At 41.3% G+C, this 18746-nt stretch overlaps 2 protein-coding genes across 6 annotated transcripts in view; one reads left to right on the forward strand and one right to left on the reverse strand.

Moving 5' to 3' along the window:
* The window catches only part of msh2 (mutS homolog 2 (E. coli)), a 37888-nt gene that overhangs the window by 7927 nt on the left and 11215 nt on the right, over positions 1-18746 (forward strand). The window contains exons 13-16 of one of the 2 annotated variants that reach the window (XR_006358283.1): positions 1544-1748; positions 2033-2280; positions 14330-14444; positions 14656-14837. Coding sequence is in view for 1 of the 2 variants with exons in the window: in XM_044014591.1 (XP_043870526.1) it covers positions 1544-1748; positions 2033-2280; positions 3903-4078; positions 4415-4591 (806 nt within the window). In the remaining variant the exon portion in view is untranslated. Of the gene's footprint in view, positions 1-1543; positions 1749-2032; positions 2281-3902; positions 4079-4414; positions 4685-14329; positions 14445-14655; positions 14838-18746 lie in introns of those variants that run through there. The other variant, XM_044014591.1, reaches the window with a different exon arrangement.
* On the reverse strand, positions 5171-16617 carry fbxo11b (F-box protein 11b). Of its 4 annotated transcripts, none has more exons than XM_044014595.1 (22): positions 16291-16617; positions 14662-14825; positions 14372-14432; positions 13940-14081; positions 13726-13855; positions 13340-13423; positions 13101-13233; positions 12847-12953; positions 12060-12171; positions 10575-10681; positions 10341-10478; positions 10032-10249; positions 9664-9844; positions 9456-9578; positions 8539-8624; positions 8356-8432; positions 8138-8281; positions 7625-7735; positions 7426-7533; positions 7214-7322; positions 6856-6954; positions 5171-6704 (listed from the first exon to the last, which is right to left on the reverse strand). In XM_044014595.1, the coding sequence occupies exons 1-22, from the start codon at positions 16376-16378 to the stop codon at positions 6575-6577; spliced, it is 2652 nt and encodes an 883-aa protein (XP_043870530.1). In that variant the 5' UTR covers positions 16379-16617; the 3' UTR covers positions 5171-6574. The 4 variants fall into 4 exon arrangements, with proteins under 4 accessions (XP_043870530.1, XP_043870529.1, XP_043870528.1 ...); XM_044014594.1 differs by having other exon boundaries at positions 13940-14084; XM_044014593.1 differs by having other exon boundaries at positions 14351-14432.

The raw sequence follows: 18746 nt of genomic DNA on the forward strand, positions 1-18746 counted from the left end.
ACTCAATGTAATGATATCGGTAAACCAGTGTTTACCGATGTCTGCTGTGAGAAAGGTCTGTTATACCACGTTTATTCAAAAACATACACGTGTATTAAACTCCCTGACAGCCTGTTAGGATAGAAGACCAACTTTAAGTCACATCGTTTTAATCTTAATGCCAATTTATCACAGAGTTTAGTGATTTTTATATAAAAGTGTTCTGTAACCAGGTTGATTTTGGTTCAGCTTTTATCACATGCTGTGCCTGCTGGCCGGGAGTTGGGTTGTGTGTGAATCTACCATAACGTGAACGTTAGCAAACAACAAAAAAAATGTTAGAATCAGAGTCGGTGACCTTAAATAACCATTTCTCCTCCTAAATGTCCTCTTTACTGCGACTTCTGTACTGACATGAAAGTGTCTACAATTGCCACACAGGTTTTTCACATGGAGATCCTCAGCAGTCGATTCCTCAAAACAAAATCTAGAAATAATGTATTTTCTGACCTAGAATAAATCACACTAAACCATAAAGAAAATAGACTGGGGTTACCAGAGTAAAAATTGCTTTCTCTAAAAGTACTTGACAAGCATCTCTCATGGGAATTTTGTGCACATTGTTTGGCTTAGTGTTATTTTTACGATTAAGTTAGTGTGCTAACTGCTCATGTTCCAGTTTAACTGGGGATCAGGGTCAGTTGCGGACTCATTTCATCATTGTCTGAATGTCGTTCTAAAGGTTGTTAATGTTACCAGTTAATTCACAGACAACAGCAGCCCTTCAGCACGTTTCAATAGCAGTAGCATGTGTTTCAGTGACGTAATGCTGACTGACTCACTGACACACCGGTTACTCGATGGTTGCCTTACACAGCCAAGTCGAGCAAACATCCTTTCTGGTATACAGAGGTCAACGTACTTCCCTGGCAAGCACGGGAAAGTGGGAGTGAGCGGAGGAGACCGTTGTTTGCTGCACTCTATGCTCTCAATATTATAAGTTAATGCATTTATCTTAATGTAGAACAAATTTAGATCCATGCCATGTTTTCCTGAAACAACAGATGAGACATTGACAGGACCTTTTATCAGGGCAATGTTTGTGCATTAACTAAACTTGCATGGATCGATGTGTGCAAAGAATTCCAAATATATTGGATTCAAACATTAAAATACAGTATGAGTAGCAGAGTATTGTTTAAGCACCCAAAGGCCTGGGGTTATCAGAGTGAAAATGACTTGCTACTAAACTACTTCAGTTTAACAAGCATCTCTTGTGCGAATATGTGCTCATTGTTTGACGTAATGTTATTTTTAAAGGTTAAGTTAGTGTGCAAGTTTTTTTGTCAGTTCAAGCAGCTTCAGTCGTCAACAGCAACAGAAAAAATGGCTCTGAAAAGGTGTAGCAGAATACTGTTCATAACAGTTGGATTGCTCCTTTAATTCAGCTTTCATTATTTGTTTCATTCACCTCTGCAATAGAGTAACTGCAATACTCCATGAAACTTTCTTCTTGTATTCTGTTCATGTGTCATCACCGATTCTCCTCTCTTCTTGTCTGCAGGACCAAATATGGGCGGCAAGTCGACATTTATCCGGCAGGTGGGTGTGATCGCGCTGATGGCTCAGATTGGCTGCTTTGTGCCGTGCGAGAAGGCGGAGCTTAGTGTGTTTGACAGCATCCTGGCCAGGGTGGGAGCCGGGGACAGTCAGTTGAAAGGCGTGTCCACCTTCATGTCAGAGATGTTGGAAATCGCCGCCATTCTACGGTACGACGACCACGCACATACAGCCTTGTAAAAAAAACAACCTTGAGTCATGGGGCGGCGTTTAGCTCACTTTGTAGATGTTGAGGGTTCGAATCCCGCATCGGGCAGCCCTTTCCTGCATGTCATTCCTCCCCACCTCCCCATTTCCTGTTTCTCTTCCACTGTACTGTTGATTAAAGGCAAAAAAAGCCCCAAAAAATATGCTTAAAAAAAAGATAAAAGTCATAAAAGTCATAAAAGTCATAAAAGGCTGACGTCCGTCTTCCTCTGTGTTGTCCCTCCAGCTCGGCCACGGAGACGTCGCTGATCATAATCGACGAGCTCGGCAGAGGCACGTCCACATACGATGGCTTCGGTCTGGCCTGGGCCATCAGTGAACACATCGCCTCCAAGATCAGCTGCTTCTGCCTTTTTGCCACGCACTTCCACGAGCTGACTGCACTGGCAGCACAGGAGTCCACGGTCCACAACCTGCACGTCACGGCCCTGACCTCCCATGACACGCTGACCATGCTGTACAGAGTCAAAGCAGGTCAGACAGCGCATTGTTGTTACGCTGGGTTATACCGTATTACTTTTCATAAAGAGTTGCTCTTAAAAACGCTTTACAGCTCGTCACAGCTGCCGCACATCTCTCCTATAATAAGACCATTCACAAGCTGCACGTGTCTCACAGCAAAAATATACAGTGAAAATTATGTTTCTTATCTGTCGCCACTGGTGATGCAGGTCCCTGATCCGATTCATTTCTTTTTTTCTCTCGTTTATTTATTGTGAAATAATATGCAGCACAGATGGATGCCCGGGGTTTAGTTGAGTACAGAGGAGTTCTTTTTAAGAGCATTTAAAAGTATGATTCAAAAACATGCAATATGGAGTTTCGGTAAATCAATTGACAAACAACCCACTCACGCCTACGGTCAATTTAGTGTGTCTGGACTTGCGACCTGTCCAGGGTGTACCCCGCTTTTTGCCCTATATCAGCTGAGATTGGCACAGCAACCCGCATGTGCAGGATAAAGCAGTAGAAGATGGATTTTCAAAGACAAACCCTTAACAAAACATCAGCAGCTACACAGACTCTGCAGCAGGTGAGCAGCAGACACACACACACACACCCAGTGTGAATGACAGATGTTTGTGAGACACAGCTGAGCAGTGCTTCTGCTGTACATACTGCACACAAGTAATGTTGCATATTTGAGTCTTTGGCTCATTTATTCTTTGACTAATTATTTCAGTCATCTCCTTGCCTGCAAAATAAGGATGGAGAGGAAAAGCAAGTTCTGCTGGCAGTCTAGGCCTTTAGCAGCATAACTAACAGATAGTTCAATTTACTCTAAACCTGCCCTCAATATAAGCTTTATCAAAAAAAGGATTTATGTCAAACTTTAAAAACAGAGGTTATTTATTGCTACTTTCTTTTGATAACTGATTGAGGGCGGGCAGAGATTTTGAGCAGAAGAAACAAAGGTGATCAAGACAATAGGTTTTGGTTTTATAGCTAGGAGATGGTCACTACCATTTACACTGTGTAACAAAATATGACAATGGCCACATTACATGAAAAATACTACTGGTTTACGACATGAGACTAGTGTTACTTTTATCTGTCCAAAATAAGTACAAACAGGTTTAACATGAGGCTTCATACTTGGGTTATTTTTGTAGTTTGTAGTTAGTTTCATTTATGCAAAGAACCACAATCCTCTCATTACAACATCTGGCAACTTGTGACATGAACATGACGCTGTATCACTGCAGAAAACTGAAGATTAATATTTTGCTTTACTTAACAAGTTGTCATGCTTTTTGTGTTTCCTCTGAGGAGAAATACTTTTTGTCCACAATGTGCATTTAACCCAGGGTTTTTGGAAATGTATTTATTAATCAGTGCAGTGAATGGATGTCGAAACTATTACTATGGTTCTGAAATAAGCTCTCTTTTATGTAAAATTCACTGGCATGCCGCACAAAGAAGTACATTACTACTCATTCATGTGGCCATTCAGTTCACATGTTTTTAGAAAATGAAAGAATTGCTGAGAAGAGTAATTTGCAATGCTTAAAATAATACTCAGGTGTTGTCATGTTATTTTTGTTTAAAGAAAGAGGTAAGGCCAAACTAACTTGTCCCTAATTTTCTGTATTCAGGAGTGTGTGACCAGAGTTTTGGTATTCACGTTGCTGAATTGGCTTCTTTCCCACCATGGGTGGTTGCCGTGGCAAAGGAGAAGGCAGAGGAGCTGGAGGAGTTCCAGGAACCAGCAGGGGAGAAGTCATCGCAGGAGGAAGAGCCTGAAGCCAAGAGACGGCGAACTGACAAACAAGTAATCTGTTTACAGAGAACACCGTATATTATCATGCACAACCACGTTTTATAGACTGTCTGCATAGTTAACGGGTAGTAACACTTATTGCTGATTAGATTCACACACAAAACACAACAGTTTGTGTCAATCATATCGTTTGAGCCTCAAATATGAAAACCGGGCAGAACCATAAATGGGCTAATCACACTAAATCTAAAATGATCTGTGTGCAGAAAAATAGAACACTGAACCTGTTTTCTTGAACCTCAAACCGATGATTACATAATCCTCTTATTACTGGAACAGCTCAAACTAAATCTAAGATTATAATGAAATGTACTCCTCCTCCCTCAGATGGGAGAAGACCTGATCCAGGACTTCCTGGACAAAGCCAAGTCACTTCCTGCTGCGAGTATGACTGAGGAGGAGGTGAAGGCAGCGCTCAGGAGAATGAAGCAGGAGCTTGAAAACAAAAACAACACGTACATCTCAGACATCATTGCTCGCTGTCGTCCTTTAAATTCAGCCTGATTTTGTTTCATTCACATTTACTCCATATACTGTAGAGCACTTACTTTGTATTGTTTTTCAATAAACTGTGATGACTTTTCTTTGAAAACCAGAGTGCACATGGGCTTGTTTTCTTTTCAGTGTGTAGTCTCACCTTATTTCCTATGTAAACAAACGCCTGATTTCAAATAATACCCTTTTCTAAATATATTTTAGCAGTCGACCAAGATGACAGATGCATCATTTAAAAGATGTATGCTCCTTCAAAGCAAAGTAGGGAATCCCAGTTCTGTGTGGAGTTTGTAACACGTCAGCTGGGATTAGCTCTCTTACAGGAGTAACACTCTTGTAAGATCAGTCACTTATCTACAGAAGCACACTGGAAGAGACTCAAAGCTTAAAGATTAGTTGTTTGCCAGTGTCTCAAAAACATCCAACAAAGATCACTCCTGTGTGTCACTGTTAAGGTCTTTTCCCTTCAAAAAAACCCTCCTGTAGTTTGTACATGTTAATCTTTTTTGCAGACGCAAGCATCAAGTGAACACTGTACCCAGGGTTATTCAAGTTATTCAAGCGCCACACGTTCTCTCTCTGGCAACATTATGTTGAACATGACCGGGCCTTTATTGGGAAATGCAGGGAGTGGGTTTGATATTACAAGACAGAAAACACCTCTGATCTAATAAAGTTTTATTTTCTTAGAAATGGCCAGTTTCCTGTTTTCTTTTTTTTTGTCTTTCTAAGAAAGTATACCCTTTTTGAATTCCAACTAGCATCTACATAATGGTTATTGAATACTTCACAATATATTAAGTCTAGATGTTATGGTACATGCATACGATTCAGGCTGCATGAGGAGCCACAGTCACCACGATACACAGGGGGAGGGGAGGTCGGGTGGTGGGACATTGGGGAACTGCAGATTGACTCACGGTTCCAGTTAAAAAAGGAGCTCTGACGCCTCCTATTGGAACCCTCTCCACAAAGCACTGCATCGACGCACGCACTCACATTCACTATACACAACATACATTTACACACACGCATACACACCTTTATACAAGTGTGGAGTCCCTCCACCTGCCATTTAAGCTAATGTACTGGAGAGGGTTTGTAGTGTTTAAACGAGATTCTCTTTCACAGAAAGAACTTCACCACTGGTACGTTTGAGTGTCTGCAGTCTGCCTGTGTGTTTGGGAGAGGGGGAGGGACGCTAACCAAAGGGGGGAAAAAATATAATAATTATAATAATAATATATAATAAAATAAAAGACATTCAAATACAGTCAGCTTTTTTGCTTGAAAATACAAAACTACATGAGAAAGCATTGAAATAAAATCCATTGATCAGAACATATTTTTTTTTCTTAAAAATAAAAAAAGCCCAAGTGCTCCGTCACACGCGCACACACACACACACACTCATTCTTTTTCTCCACACACAACAGAGCAACATCCTCCCATCCGTTGCCTAGTTACAACCGCTAGGCAGCCAATGGGGGTGACAGCTGCGAGGAAGCATCAAGTCTCTTTGACAGCAGTTCTTGAAGGAGAAATGAGCTGGGAGCTGAGTTTTCATACTGGGGTCTGATCTTCACATGCTGCCTTCGACAGCCCCTCTGCATAGCCCTTCTCCTGTCTTCTCTCTGCCTACAGACTACAATAAGAAATACTCAGACGAGGAATCTCTTGTGGCCATTCTGTCGGGTCTACCCTCAGCTCCACTGCTCCCTCTAGTGGAGTCTGCCCTCTGCTGCAGCCAGTCAGAGTGCAGAGGGCTGGAAGCTGCTTCCTCTGCAGCCTCTTTCCACCTCAATCCCATCTGAGAGCGCAGCAGTCAGAGTCTCTCTGGGTTCTTATGGCTGCAAGTGGACGTGTGTACGTGACTGTGTTTAAGTGTGTGTGTCTGGCTGTGTGCAATGTTATGTGTTTTTTTTTGTTTTTTTTGTTGTTTTTTTTGTTGTTTTTTTTTTTTAATTGGAGAGTAACTCGGACAGGATCCTTTCAATTATGTTGCAGCGTGTTGGACTCAATGGGCGGCGCTGAATCATACAGAGTGTCCGTGTCATGTGTGGGCTCTCCGGCCAGCGTGCACGGGTTGGACAGTGTTCCTGCTCCACAGTCGCAAAAAAACCTGAGTGGAGCAGAGAAGAAGCATTGACTACCATTGAAATAATTCAAAAGACAAGCCAATTTTTTTGTTTTATCAGATCCCAAAATGGGACTCTCATTTCCCTCAGGTTGTTCCCAATTACAAAATGTCAGTAAGGAAAGTAAAGACTCACCTATCGTGCCGTATAAACTCTACATCATGCCCCTGGTGGCATTTTTTGATGCAGTTCACACAGATGGCGTTCCTATCTGTTGTATTACAGGTGTGACATCTACGGTAACAAAACAGATTCATTCAAAAATTAAAAAAAGTGAAAAATTATTTCATAAATACACTTTATTAAAGGGTAGGGCTGCATCAAATCATTATTTACACCAATAATTGATTTGCTTATTTATTTATTTATTATTAGGTGACTTCTGGCTGCAAGCTTAATATTTGTCAAATCAATTATAGATAATATTTAATATGCTGGGTCAACATAGATAACAATTCATACAATATCTGTAGAATAATCCATATCTGTTTACCTGTAGAAGTCGTGCATGGGGTAACTGGTGTAGCTGGAGATCTTGTAGAGACACTGTCCTCTGCTCACTGCCTTCTCAATAGCATCTTGGTTATTGAGAATCTTATTATCTGACAGAAGAGGAGCAGAACGCAAACAAGGTGAAGGTGGTTAGAGAGACGACTACAGCTAAGAGATCTTAACTTTTAAAAGTCGCAAAAAGCAGCTTCTTACCTTTCATGGTGACGTTGACTCCGGAGGCCAGGAACAGACCTCCAAAGCGATTGTTGAAGATCTGGTTTCCCTCCAGAGTTGCTGTGGCATGGTTGGTGATTTCAATACCTGGCAATATTAAAAACAAAAAAATCAGCACAAAACAGACAAAAATTGGGATGTTATTTGTGTTGGTGTAAAGGTGGGGTGGGGAGCTAACCAGCAGCGAAGCCATCAAATATGCGATTTTTGCGGAGTATTGGATGGCTGTTGGTGCTAATCAGAACACCGGCTTGAGCGTTCCTGAAGATGTCGTTCTCTTCCAGGAGACCTAAAGAGATTAAGATAGCATATTCGGAATGTTATTACACAGGAAAAAGAACACCACATAAGGGAGAAGATGCCAGTCCAATAAAAAGACGGTTCATGTAACTTTTCCCATTTCAAATTCAAGCACTTTTCAAGTATTTTAAATCCATTTACAGTAGGTGCGAGTGTGAATGGTTGTTGAGGGATGGGCGACCTGTCCAGGGTGAACCTTGCCTTTCTCCCTATGTTAGCTGGGATTGGCTCCAGCTCCCCCTGTGACCCTCAAGTGGAGGAAACTGGATGAACAGGTGCAAACCCTGTGCTATGGTGAAATGGTATGTCGACGCACTATAATGGTTCAATTGTATGTCTCAATCTTCGACAGTTCATGTTGATGAATGCGTTCGAGGCCGCAGTGCAGTACCTCTGCCGCCGTTGAAAATGCATATGCCCCCATCTCTGCCATCGTGAATCTTATTTCTCCTCAGCGTGGGGTTGCTGTCTGTCTTGATCCACACTCCAGCCATGGCATTGTCAAAGATCTCGTTGTCCTCGATGAAGCCCAGACCTGTTACATCAAACAGCAGGATTAGACACAGACGTGCACAGACACCACAGAAGCCGTACAAGTGAAGAACAAACCTGAGTTGTAGACTAAAATTCCCCCATTCTGGCCTCCCCAGATCTTGTTGCGCCTGATTTTTGGATTACTCCCCGTCCTGTCATGGTTCAACAAAATCATTTTAAAGTCTCAACAGAGAGGGAACTGAAAAAAACAAATGTACTAAAGCTTTTGCTCCATGGATACACTCCATTTAAATTTACCTTATTTGCACACCAGAGTACATGTGATTGTAGATGTCGTTGTCTTCCAACACACCATGACCATTGTCATAGAAATATACACCGACCTAATAATAGGACAGAAAGACAAAGAAAATATAATACAAATCCTTTCACCGAAAAAAGGTGCAGCAGTGAGACTAAAGATATACTGTATGCACTGTACAACCATCATTTTTTAGTCATACCAGTGGTACATGTAAAATACTGGAAAGCCTGGGTGAAATTTACAATCATCTCAGGATTTCTTTGTTGTTACATAATTATTTATTAAGTAACAAGATATTTGGGAAAATGTGACAGTGTTTGTGCTTGTACAAAAGGAAGTCGCTTCGGTAGCAATTATATTCCATGAGTGCCTGTTTTACCCACAGTGCCTGCATATTATTAAGTTCTAATTTTATAACTTGGGACCTTTTCTGAGAAAAAAGTAATTACAATGTTGCAGCAAAAGTGGTCAAGTTAAACAACTGCAAAGACTGTAATGGCAGAAAATATTCAGTGCACATTAACCAAAATTAACTGTCCCTTGTTTAAAATTATTAAACCTGTATGACAGCAGAAGACCACCTAATGTTTCAGAATGTTGTAATTAGTAACTAGAGGGAGCAGCGGAGCTGAGGGTAGACCGAACGAATAGCCACAAGAGATTCCTCATCTGAGCATTTTTTTTTAATCGTAGTAAAATATTTCATCTAAGTGTATGTATCATGCTTTTTCCAGAGCCTGCATTTGAATTTTTTTTTGTTTTATCAAGTTTTAATGTTTTGCCTCATTTTTGTTTCAATGTGTCCTTAGTTGTCCACCCAGGATCCAATCAAAAGAGCAAAAACACAGTCACGCTCATTCATCCTGCCCCAGATCACATTAAATGTCCGCTGGACTGGGACCCGGTTTACCTGTTTTCCACTATGGATGCGGTTCTTGCGGAGGACAGGAGTGCTGCCAGTGGTCACCCACACTCCAGCCAGTGTGTTGCTGTAAACCTCATTCTCCTCGATCACACCCTGACCTTTCTCATGCTGAAACACAAAGTAGGAGCAGCTAAGAACAACATTTTCTGATGGTGAGGAAAAAAAACACACCAACACGATGATGTGTATTTACCACATAGATGCCTCCATGCTGTCCATCGTGGATCTTGTTGTGCCGTACAATGGGGCAGCTGTTGGTTCGGATCTGAATTCCCGCCAAGGCGTTACCATAGATATCGTTGCTCTCTATCAAACCCCGCCCATCTCCAAATATGTACACCCCTCCTTGGTTACCGTTGAATATAGCGTTACCCCTAAATATAAAGAAAAAAAGGTCACTCTCAGATACAGATGGATACAGATTGAAGTAGGTGAAAATATGCTTGCAATGGTGCAATCAGTTATCTTATATAACTATATTTTTGTTTAGGCACCATTTTAAATGTTCCATAACAGTTAAAGTTGAAGTTAAATTCTGCATTGCAGTGTGTGTGGTCTCACCGTATCGTCGGGTCACTGTTGGATGTGATCCACACACCGGCAAAGTTATTAGCGTAGATTTTGTTTTCTATAAACTGTCCCCGCCCCTTCTCGTGGACATAGATGCCTCCTGTTTGGCCGTGATGGATCTCACAGCGCACCACTGTGGGGTTAGCGTAGGCCTTCACCTCAAAGCCTGCTATGCGGTTTCTATGGATGTTACAGTTCTCAAAGTAACCCTGAAACACACAAAAATATGACAGATTAGAAGGATGGCCCAATGTCTTCTCAAGTAACACACACAGCATGCCATCGCTGGCGCGTATTTACCATGCCGTGGTCGAAGGTGAACACTCCAACATCTCGTCCATGGTGAATGTGATTACGTCTTATGATGGGATTGCCGTGGTTTTTCACCCAAATTCCAGCTAGCGCGTTGTTGCTGATTTCATTGTCTTCATAAATGCCCTGGAACAAAAACAAATGTTCACGTCAGAAACAAAGCCACGATGACCGTTTCCGTGTGTTATGTTTGTGCATATTACAGAGGGACGGCAGCTTTACCTGTGCATGGTCTGTAATGTACAGGCCTACGTTCTCACAGTCGCTGATGTTGCAGTGTTTGATAGTTGGACATGCTCCCTGGCCACTCACACAGACAGCTGAACCCACTACACAAGGAGGGAAAACAGTGGGGTCACTCTACAGTTGTGCTACAATAGTCCAAAGGTCACTGAATCAGTAGAAATTTGACATGTAGATGTCTTTTTTTATAAGGACATTATTGTAAAGACCATTGATTCAACAGTTGTCGCACCAGCTACTGCTCAGTGAAACTGTGTCCTCACGCACTGCTCATGTCATGAAAGATGTTTTTGTAGCAATGGCTGTGTGTCACTTTTGATCGGTTGAACGTTTATGACCTATTTAGCTCAGAGAGATTTGACTTTGGGTGGAGCCAAAGACTCCACTGAATGTGGTTTGGTACCACTGTGGTTATCCACTGCACTAATGCTCATTTCAGGGGACCCTGAGGGGAACAGTCCTCCACTTCAAAAAGCCCTCTGTAACATGTGTCACTCTCCACTCCAATGGCATTTTTCCACTATACAGTTGTAGCATGGCTTGGCACGGCACAGCTCGACTCAGTTTTTTTTGCTTGTCCATTAGCGATAGTACCTGGTACTTTTTAAGTGCCTGCTCTGGTGAGGTTCCAAGCGAACCGTGCCGATACGATATGTAACATCGACAGACTGCCGGCCACTGGCAGAGAGTGATGTCACAAATCAAACTGAACAATGGTGAACTGAGAGAACCAGTTAAAAATATGTAAAAAAAAACAACAAAAAAAAAACATGCATTAATCTCAAACATTTAGCAAGGACATTTCTAAGATATTGATTTTTGACGGAGGAGTCGTGAGACGCATCACAACCCCTTCCGGCGTATTTTAATTCAGCGACTGTGTCAGACGGAGTCTGTGCTCCAGTCAAAAGAACAAATCATTTTAATTAACTGATTCTTCTGATTCAGTGCACCAAAAACAACTGCTTTGCTTGTCACTAGTGCGTGTTTGTGTTGCGTATAAGTTGACGTCACAGCATTTTCGTGCAGCCATGGTATGACGACTCGGCCCACACAGGCACTATAGTAATGGAACGATGAACTGCTCTCAAGGTACACAATTAATTTATGGCAGATGCTAAGGTTTAGAGACATTTTATAGGTTTAATCAAGACAAAGCACAAACTAACAAGCTATACACAAGAGAGTTAACACTGTGCAATACTAGCTCAGTGTAAGGTTTGCCTTTACTAAAATCCAAAGCTTCTTAATTTCCAGTCCTGAAATCAAATGACCGGTTTCAGTTTTTCATGCTAAAATTGACACAGATTATTCAAACAGGCAACATAACAGTTTAACAGCAAGTAAACAATATTATATTCATATACTTTTAAAGCTAATGTGTTTGCCAACAAGGTGCCAAATCATTTCTACAGTCACTTTTATAAGATGTACAAATAATCATATTGTTGTGATGTGTTTTACCTGTGCATGTGGAACGTATGATGCAGTGGTCGATGTTTGGGCTGCAGTTGACTGTGATCTCCAGACAGTGGTGGGCATTATGGTGCTGCGCTGACTTATCATCAGGGTTAAACTGCAGTGAGAAAAGCAACAAAAGGTCAGACAGAGGCAGAGGTTTACTTGCAACACACCCAGCATCTGTCCACCCACTAAATCTACACTTGACTCTGAGACATTGGCACAACTAACATTAAATTACAGGTGTATTTTAGTAGTAGGAGTAGTAGTAGTGCTTTCCATTTTTAAGCTATATACACTTTGCTATACAATTCAGTTGGATGTTTTCAGTAAAAAAAACCAACTGATTTTGTAATGCGTGCTATGTCAATGACACCATAATCACACTCTCTTACTCTAAGCTGATCATTTACTATTATTAGCCTATTCAATGCTTGATTTATCAAATATATTACCAAGTTGATTAATACTCTGCTAGATTTGAAAAAGTAATGGTAAACAGCCGTTTGTTAACGCCATCTCAAATTAAAAACATCTGGCACTGAAGCCACATTTGATAAATATGTTCTCTTCTTATCCCCAAAACATTCGGATTGCATTTTCCATAATATTTGGTTTTGTTGTCAGCATTGTTGTCTCCTTTTGGAAATGATAAGCTTATTGCCAACTAATTACAGATAATATAATACACTGACGCCTTGTGACAGAACTGTAATCTTAAATACATGAGCCTTCTTCAAGTCTGGTTTAAAATTGGTAGAATGAAGGGAGTGGTGAGGTTTATGTTTACCTTTATGGTCATGTATCCCACATAGGCATCTTCTGACCCCTCCATGAAGACAAATGTTGAGTCTCTGGTATTCTCTATAACAACCTTGTCAGCTACTTTACCAGGAGCTGAGGAAAGCAGAAAGAAAGCACTCTCATACATATGGGCATACACAGCTGAGTGTGTAGTCCAATTTTAAGAGTGACATTGATTGCACTGGGCTGGAGCATCTAGGTTGTGTCTCGAGTAGTTTTCAGTGAAAGGAACATGCTCACCTGCACCAATCATGGTAATGGGGGACTCTATATAAATCCACTCATCTGTGTAGATGCCAGAGTGAACAAAGATTAGACCATCAAAGTGGGCCTCTTGGACCCCACCCAGTGCATCTTCAATGGTGTCATAGTACTGCAAGTGAAAGGCACATACTTTTTCAGGCATAATATACACACACTTACAATTTATCAAAAGGCAGTTTGGGAAAACAAGCACTTCACAGAAGATTTCAACTTACCAACATGTTCTCTCTGCCTTTGTATCTGCCAGGGTTACTGTAGAAATGTTCTGCAAAGCCTGGTTTTACATGGGCACCTTTGTACTGCAACACAGAATACACCAAGGTCTATAAATCTAGGTTTTTCCAAAGTTTTCTGGTATATGTTGGATTCAAAATACTGTTTAAGGTAAATTAAATTGTAGGTGCACACAATGTGCTACACAAGCAGCAGGATTTTATTGCAATCCAAATGACTTAGCAGAAGTCCAAATTTTTAATATTTAGTTTAAAGAAAGGCAAAATAAAACAGAAAAAAACAACCAGGTCTAAATCAGACATAAAGCATCACAGAGCTTTTTCTTCATGAAAAGATGATGGGAAAAACTATATGGAGTTCAACTCACCAGCTGTTGGAAGCTCTCCTTCCATGGGTTTGGGTGTTCATGCTCCTCAGGGTTGACCTGGTAGAACCTTCCAGGCTCAGGGTGCATCATGGGACGTGTGTACTCAAAGACCTCCATATACAGACGCTTCCTACAACACAAAATTTCACATGCACATACTTTTAGCCATCTGTATTTTAATAACTTTCATATTAACTATATGAAAGCCACTGACCATAGGATGGGGTCATTGGCGAGCTGGCTGAACCTCTTGCAGACACAAGCTGCCTGACAGAGATCCTGTTCCAACAAGTAGGAGAAAATCTTCAAAACTACCTCATCTGGAAGCTTCTGCTGCAGATATTGCTCTGCTGGGGCTGCTAAAAAAAAACACACACACAGAGACACTTACTTCCAACATAAGCTTTAGGAAAAACATTTCCTAAAGCTTATGCAAGGAAAAACCTTTCATTCCAAACACATTAAACTTTGGAGTGAGTTTTATTTAACAGATTACAAAATAACAAGATTTATCACGGCACAGCACAGAGGGAAAACAAACAATGAAAGCTTACAAGGTTAAAAAAAGAAAAAAGACAAACACTAAAACTATCTCCTTGCCCAGCTGCAGAGATTTAACACACACCTGGCAGGTCGTGGCTCTTACCGGACACTCGTGCCCGCTTGGCTCGATGGCCAAAGGCCTCTGTTGATGAAGTGGACGTTCCCTGAAAAAGAGGGTGAGTGGATGTTCATTTCATACCAAGATTAAAGCACTAAGCAATAAACTGGGAAATATAATGCTCTGTCACAAAATCATTGTTCAAACAGAGAAGGACACAATCAGCAGTTCACTTTCACCCTCAATCTACCTCACACACACTAAGACACACATCTGACAACATGCAAACTGTGTTGAAGTGCATGATGAAATGCATTCAAATGTTTCAGCCTCACCTCCATTGGGCTCTTGCTGGGGCAGGCAGAGGCGGTGGCAGAGGCAGCAGCGGTTCTTTTAGGAAGCAGGGTTTTGCGTCGAAGCTGGTAGGGACTGTTCTGAGCTCCTGGTCCGGACTCCTCAATGGCCATCTCTGCTGCAGCAGCTGCAGGAGCCTCCTCATCTGTTCACGAGGGTAAACACACTTTATTATATATTTGCCTCCTATTACCATTGAGCCACAATAATAATACTGCTAATGGGATTTGATGTTGTTGTTGATCAATGTGATTACACTCTGCAAAGGTGTGGATAATAATTTAAAGTTTAAAATAAGTCTGAAAATAGCCAGTACATGTTGATAAGCATGAACCACCTTCAAAACAGGGCACCGGCACACACTGCTCTGCAACAACAATAACTCAGGACAGTTATCGGTTATATTTTTGTGGATGATCAGAGTGTAAAAGGGCACTTTAGGAATTCAAAAAGCTGGAGACCATACAGTTTAAAAACAATTGCATTGCAATTTCCCCAAGAGGCTGTATCCCCTTTGTTTAATCCAATTAAACAACCACAACTTGTGCAGCAATTGAAGCACTGTGTGCTGTGAGCAATGCACCGCCACACTAACTATATCCCCCCTTGCCATTCTAAACACAATAGTGTGTATTCATCTCACATCCAGTATGCACACACTGCGCAGGCTACCAGACAGGGTAGTAGTTGGTATGGCAGACAAAGGTTAGTGATTGATAATGGCAGATGCACCCCCTGCAGCCACATTACAAGCCTTTTATGTGTAGATAAACCCAACTGACATCGGTCAGTATGCATTCATCTTTTAATCGTACAGGGGCAGAATCAGACTAATGTTTAAAGGTGCTGACAAATTACAGGCCGAAGATGAAGTATATCGTGCGGCTAATGGCTAAAACTGAAATGCGTAGCTGGTAAAACCGCGGTGTAAACAAATCGAGCTACGGCTAACAGGCACCGAGAACAAGGAAAGAGATATGGGTTATAAGAGATACCTGCGCTCGCTTCAAACTACAGTCCCGAACGGACAAAATGGACCCACTGCAATCATCCAAAACCCCACCGTGTCGCCAACCACAGCTGATCCGTACAGCCCCTTAAAGCTAGGGCAGCTAACAAGCAGTGTCCCCAGTCGCTGCTCGTGTTTTTGTTAACGTTACACCCCAAAAAAATGGCAGTCCAAAAACACCGCAGATTTACACCCTCAGAAGCGTTGGTGACAGCTGAGAATGCAACGACCGAACAGTCACGGGAGACCATAAGCTGAGTGTGTCAAGTCAAACCCTTTACCACCAACGGAGGTAACCTGGATATGAGCTATTGATGTTAACCGTAGAGCTACATACGCATTACTTTCGGCGAAGACAACCCCCAACCTCTACCTAACCTGGTAAGCTTGCTAGCGGCGTTCGCTAGCCCCAATCACTCAAGCCAAACAAAGCGCGGCCTGGCCTACGCCACAGAGCAAGAAGCCTCGGTGTTTCCTGTTCAGCTCGCAGCATACAAGTGCAGCGAACAGGCCGGTGAAGTATAAACGAGGGATATGTGAAGACAATTATCCCCCGCCATAGCTACGTCTTAAACCATTAGCTGCTCATGGCATAGCTTACCTCTCTCTCCGTTGTTCCGTTCGGGTTGCACCGGGCGCGGCCTCGACACTCGCCTGGGTCTCCTGTTGGTGGCTCTGACGGAGTTCATCTGGGGAGTTGGTTGTTGAAAAATAGACTGCTGCCCGCAACCGCCCGCTCCTAAATTTAGTACTCGACCCAATCTACCAACCGAAGGACCTTTTTCCCAAAAAACACCCAAACAACTGCGATCAAAACCCGCTGGTATTTGGGGTGTAATCGCTTTTTTCCTCCGCGGTGTTACAGCTCCCCCCGTACAGCAGATCGTTGCCAGCTCCGTCTCAGTCTGAAGCAGGAGGAGCCATTAACCCACACGGGAAAGAATCGCGAGAAAAAAGAGCAGAGTGTCCGTTCGACCAATCACATTGCGTCTTTTATATAATCTCCAAAGAATAACCAGTCAGGAGCTTTGTATCAGATGACTTAACAAACCCCTCTGTTGGGGTCCGGAATCGGTCAAGCGGCGATTAGGTCAATGTATGGAGTCGTCGACGACCTCATCAAAAACATTGCGCATTTTTCAGGCGTATGGTTCAGTGTCAGGTTCATTTATGGGTTAAATGACTTGGACTACCAACGCACCATCACACAGTTATTAACAAAAACAATGTCCCCTGCATTTATTTGTTTTTATCTAATAATAAGTTATTCTTAGAAATTGGGACCCTGGGCACTGAGAAGTAAAAAGTCCCCTAGTCCTTCTGAAGTACAGAATGGAAGAGTAATAAACAATGATCACCAATAGATCATTTGTTAATGTTTATGCATCTTTTATATTGATTGGGGCAGTTTAGTCGTTTCATAACACTTGTAATCCCCTTATGTCACGTTGTGGTGCTTCTATAAGAATCTCCAAGTCTGTCTGTTTGTAGTCACATTTTTTTGTTATAGCTCTTTGAGGTCTCTTTGTTTATTCAATTGCGGTCTTTTTATGTCTCTTTGTGGTCATTCTGTATGCATTTGTGGTCATTTTATTTCTCCTTGTGTTCCCTTTACATCTATTAATAACCATTATGTCTCTTTGAGGTCCCCTTGCCTTTCCATGTTTTAATTTTATGCCTTTTTTATCACTTATATCTTTTTGTGGTATTCCTATTTCTCTTTATGGTCTTCTTTGTGGTCATTTTGTATGTCTTAGTTATGTCTCTTTGTGTTCCTTCTGCGTCTATTTGCAGCCATGTTATGTCTCATTGACGTCCCATGTTGTCATTTTTTGTCTTTTTGTGGTCTTTTTGTGACTCTGTGTGATCTTGTTGTCTTTTGACTGTCAAACAAGAGATATTAACACTAATGGCACACAGAGGCTACAACCACCTGGTCCGTAATTTGTCCATGCTAATAAGGCATTAATATTTATTTCTCATACTATGGTTGAATATGAATACAATTGCAAAATAAGCTTGTATATATGGACATCCTGACCCTTTAATATTTATGATAATTATTACAATATAGAAACAGAATTTATAGCAAGACACATAACATGTGTCAGCCCATTTACAGAGTCTTTCAAAGTTAATTATGCAATTGTGCTTGAAGAATTGATGACAAATATCATGAGTCAATAAAATCATCTTTTAATATCAGGGCTTCCATCAATTAAAGTTAAGATATATTTAAATAGTTTGTTTATAGTTGCATTTCAATGAGTTGTGAGGAGGAAATTATTACCCTTTTGTTTTTATTTATTTGGCCCCATTCAAACTCATATGATTTGATTACAGTTTCCCTTCTCTGTGGAAAACAAATTGGTATATTATTCTTCAGCTCACTCACCATGAATTCTGCATCAGGTGAGTGTTTGATTCAGGGAAAGGATGATTTTGTTTTAATGAACTAGTTTGGATAAATAGTATAAATGTATGTCATTTGAACACCAGAGGGCATTGTTGTCTGCAAACAATCAAATGGTAAACTGATGAACTCAAGTATGTGAGGATACGGCAGATCCTTTTACAGTGGTTGCTTTACTTAATCATTTCATGGTTTTCATGCACTTAAAGTCTTTGTGTTTCATTTTTTTGAGTATCTGCATGTAGCAAAAAGCATCTGCATCGTTCAACATTCAACAGCAGAAGCAATCAATCATGTTTCCCATAGGTTTGGCGACCTTCACTGCAGAATACAGAGGAGAAAACTATCAGTATTATTATACTGTATTTACTGTATAAGTAAAACCAAATCTCGTAGACTTTCTATGATCATCCTAAATATGGGTTGTAAGTAGTTGAAGTAGGTAGAAACATGGGAAGGGAAATTAATATATAACCTATAGCAAACTGTGGATGACACCATCATGTCATGTGTTACATGGTTTCAGCAGAAAGTCAACAGGAATCCTTGACTGTTTGTACTGAAAGACCTCTGAATGTCAGTAATCATTAAACTCAAGATCCTCAATACTGCTTGTATAAAAAACGTTACTATATTCTGCAAGG

Source organism: Solea senegalensis, linkage group LG18, assembly GCF_019176455.1.
Source record: "Solea senegalensis isolate Sse05_10M linkage group LG18, IFAPA_SoseM_1, whole genome shotgun sequence".
NCBI lineage: Eukaryota > Metazoa > Chordata > Actinopteri > Pleuronectiformes > Soleidae > Solea > Solea senegalensis.

Bases quoted from the DNA above. Each gene is read 5' to 3' on its own strand.
- fbxo11b (XM_044014592.1), bottom strand. From the start codon at position 16,378: ATGAACTCCGTCAGAGCCACCAACAGGAGACCCAGGCGAGTGTCGAGG. The intron at 9,845-10,031 runs GTGAGACCACAC...CTTTATATTTAG, and splicing joins AACAGTGACCCGACGATACG to GGGTAACGCTATATTCAACG. The intron at 6,705-6,855 runs GTGAGTCTTTAC...TGCTCCACTCAG, and splicing joins GAGTTTATACGGCACGATAG to GTTTTTTTGCGACTGTGGAG.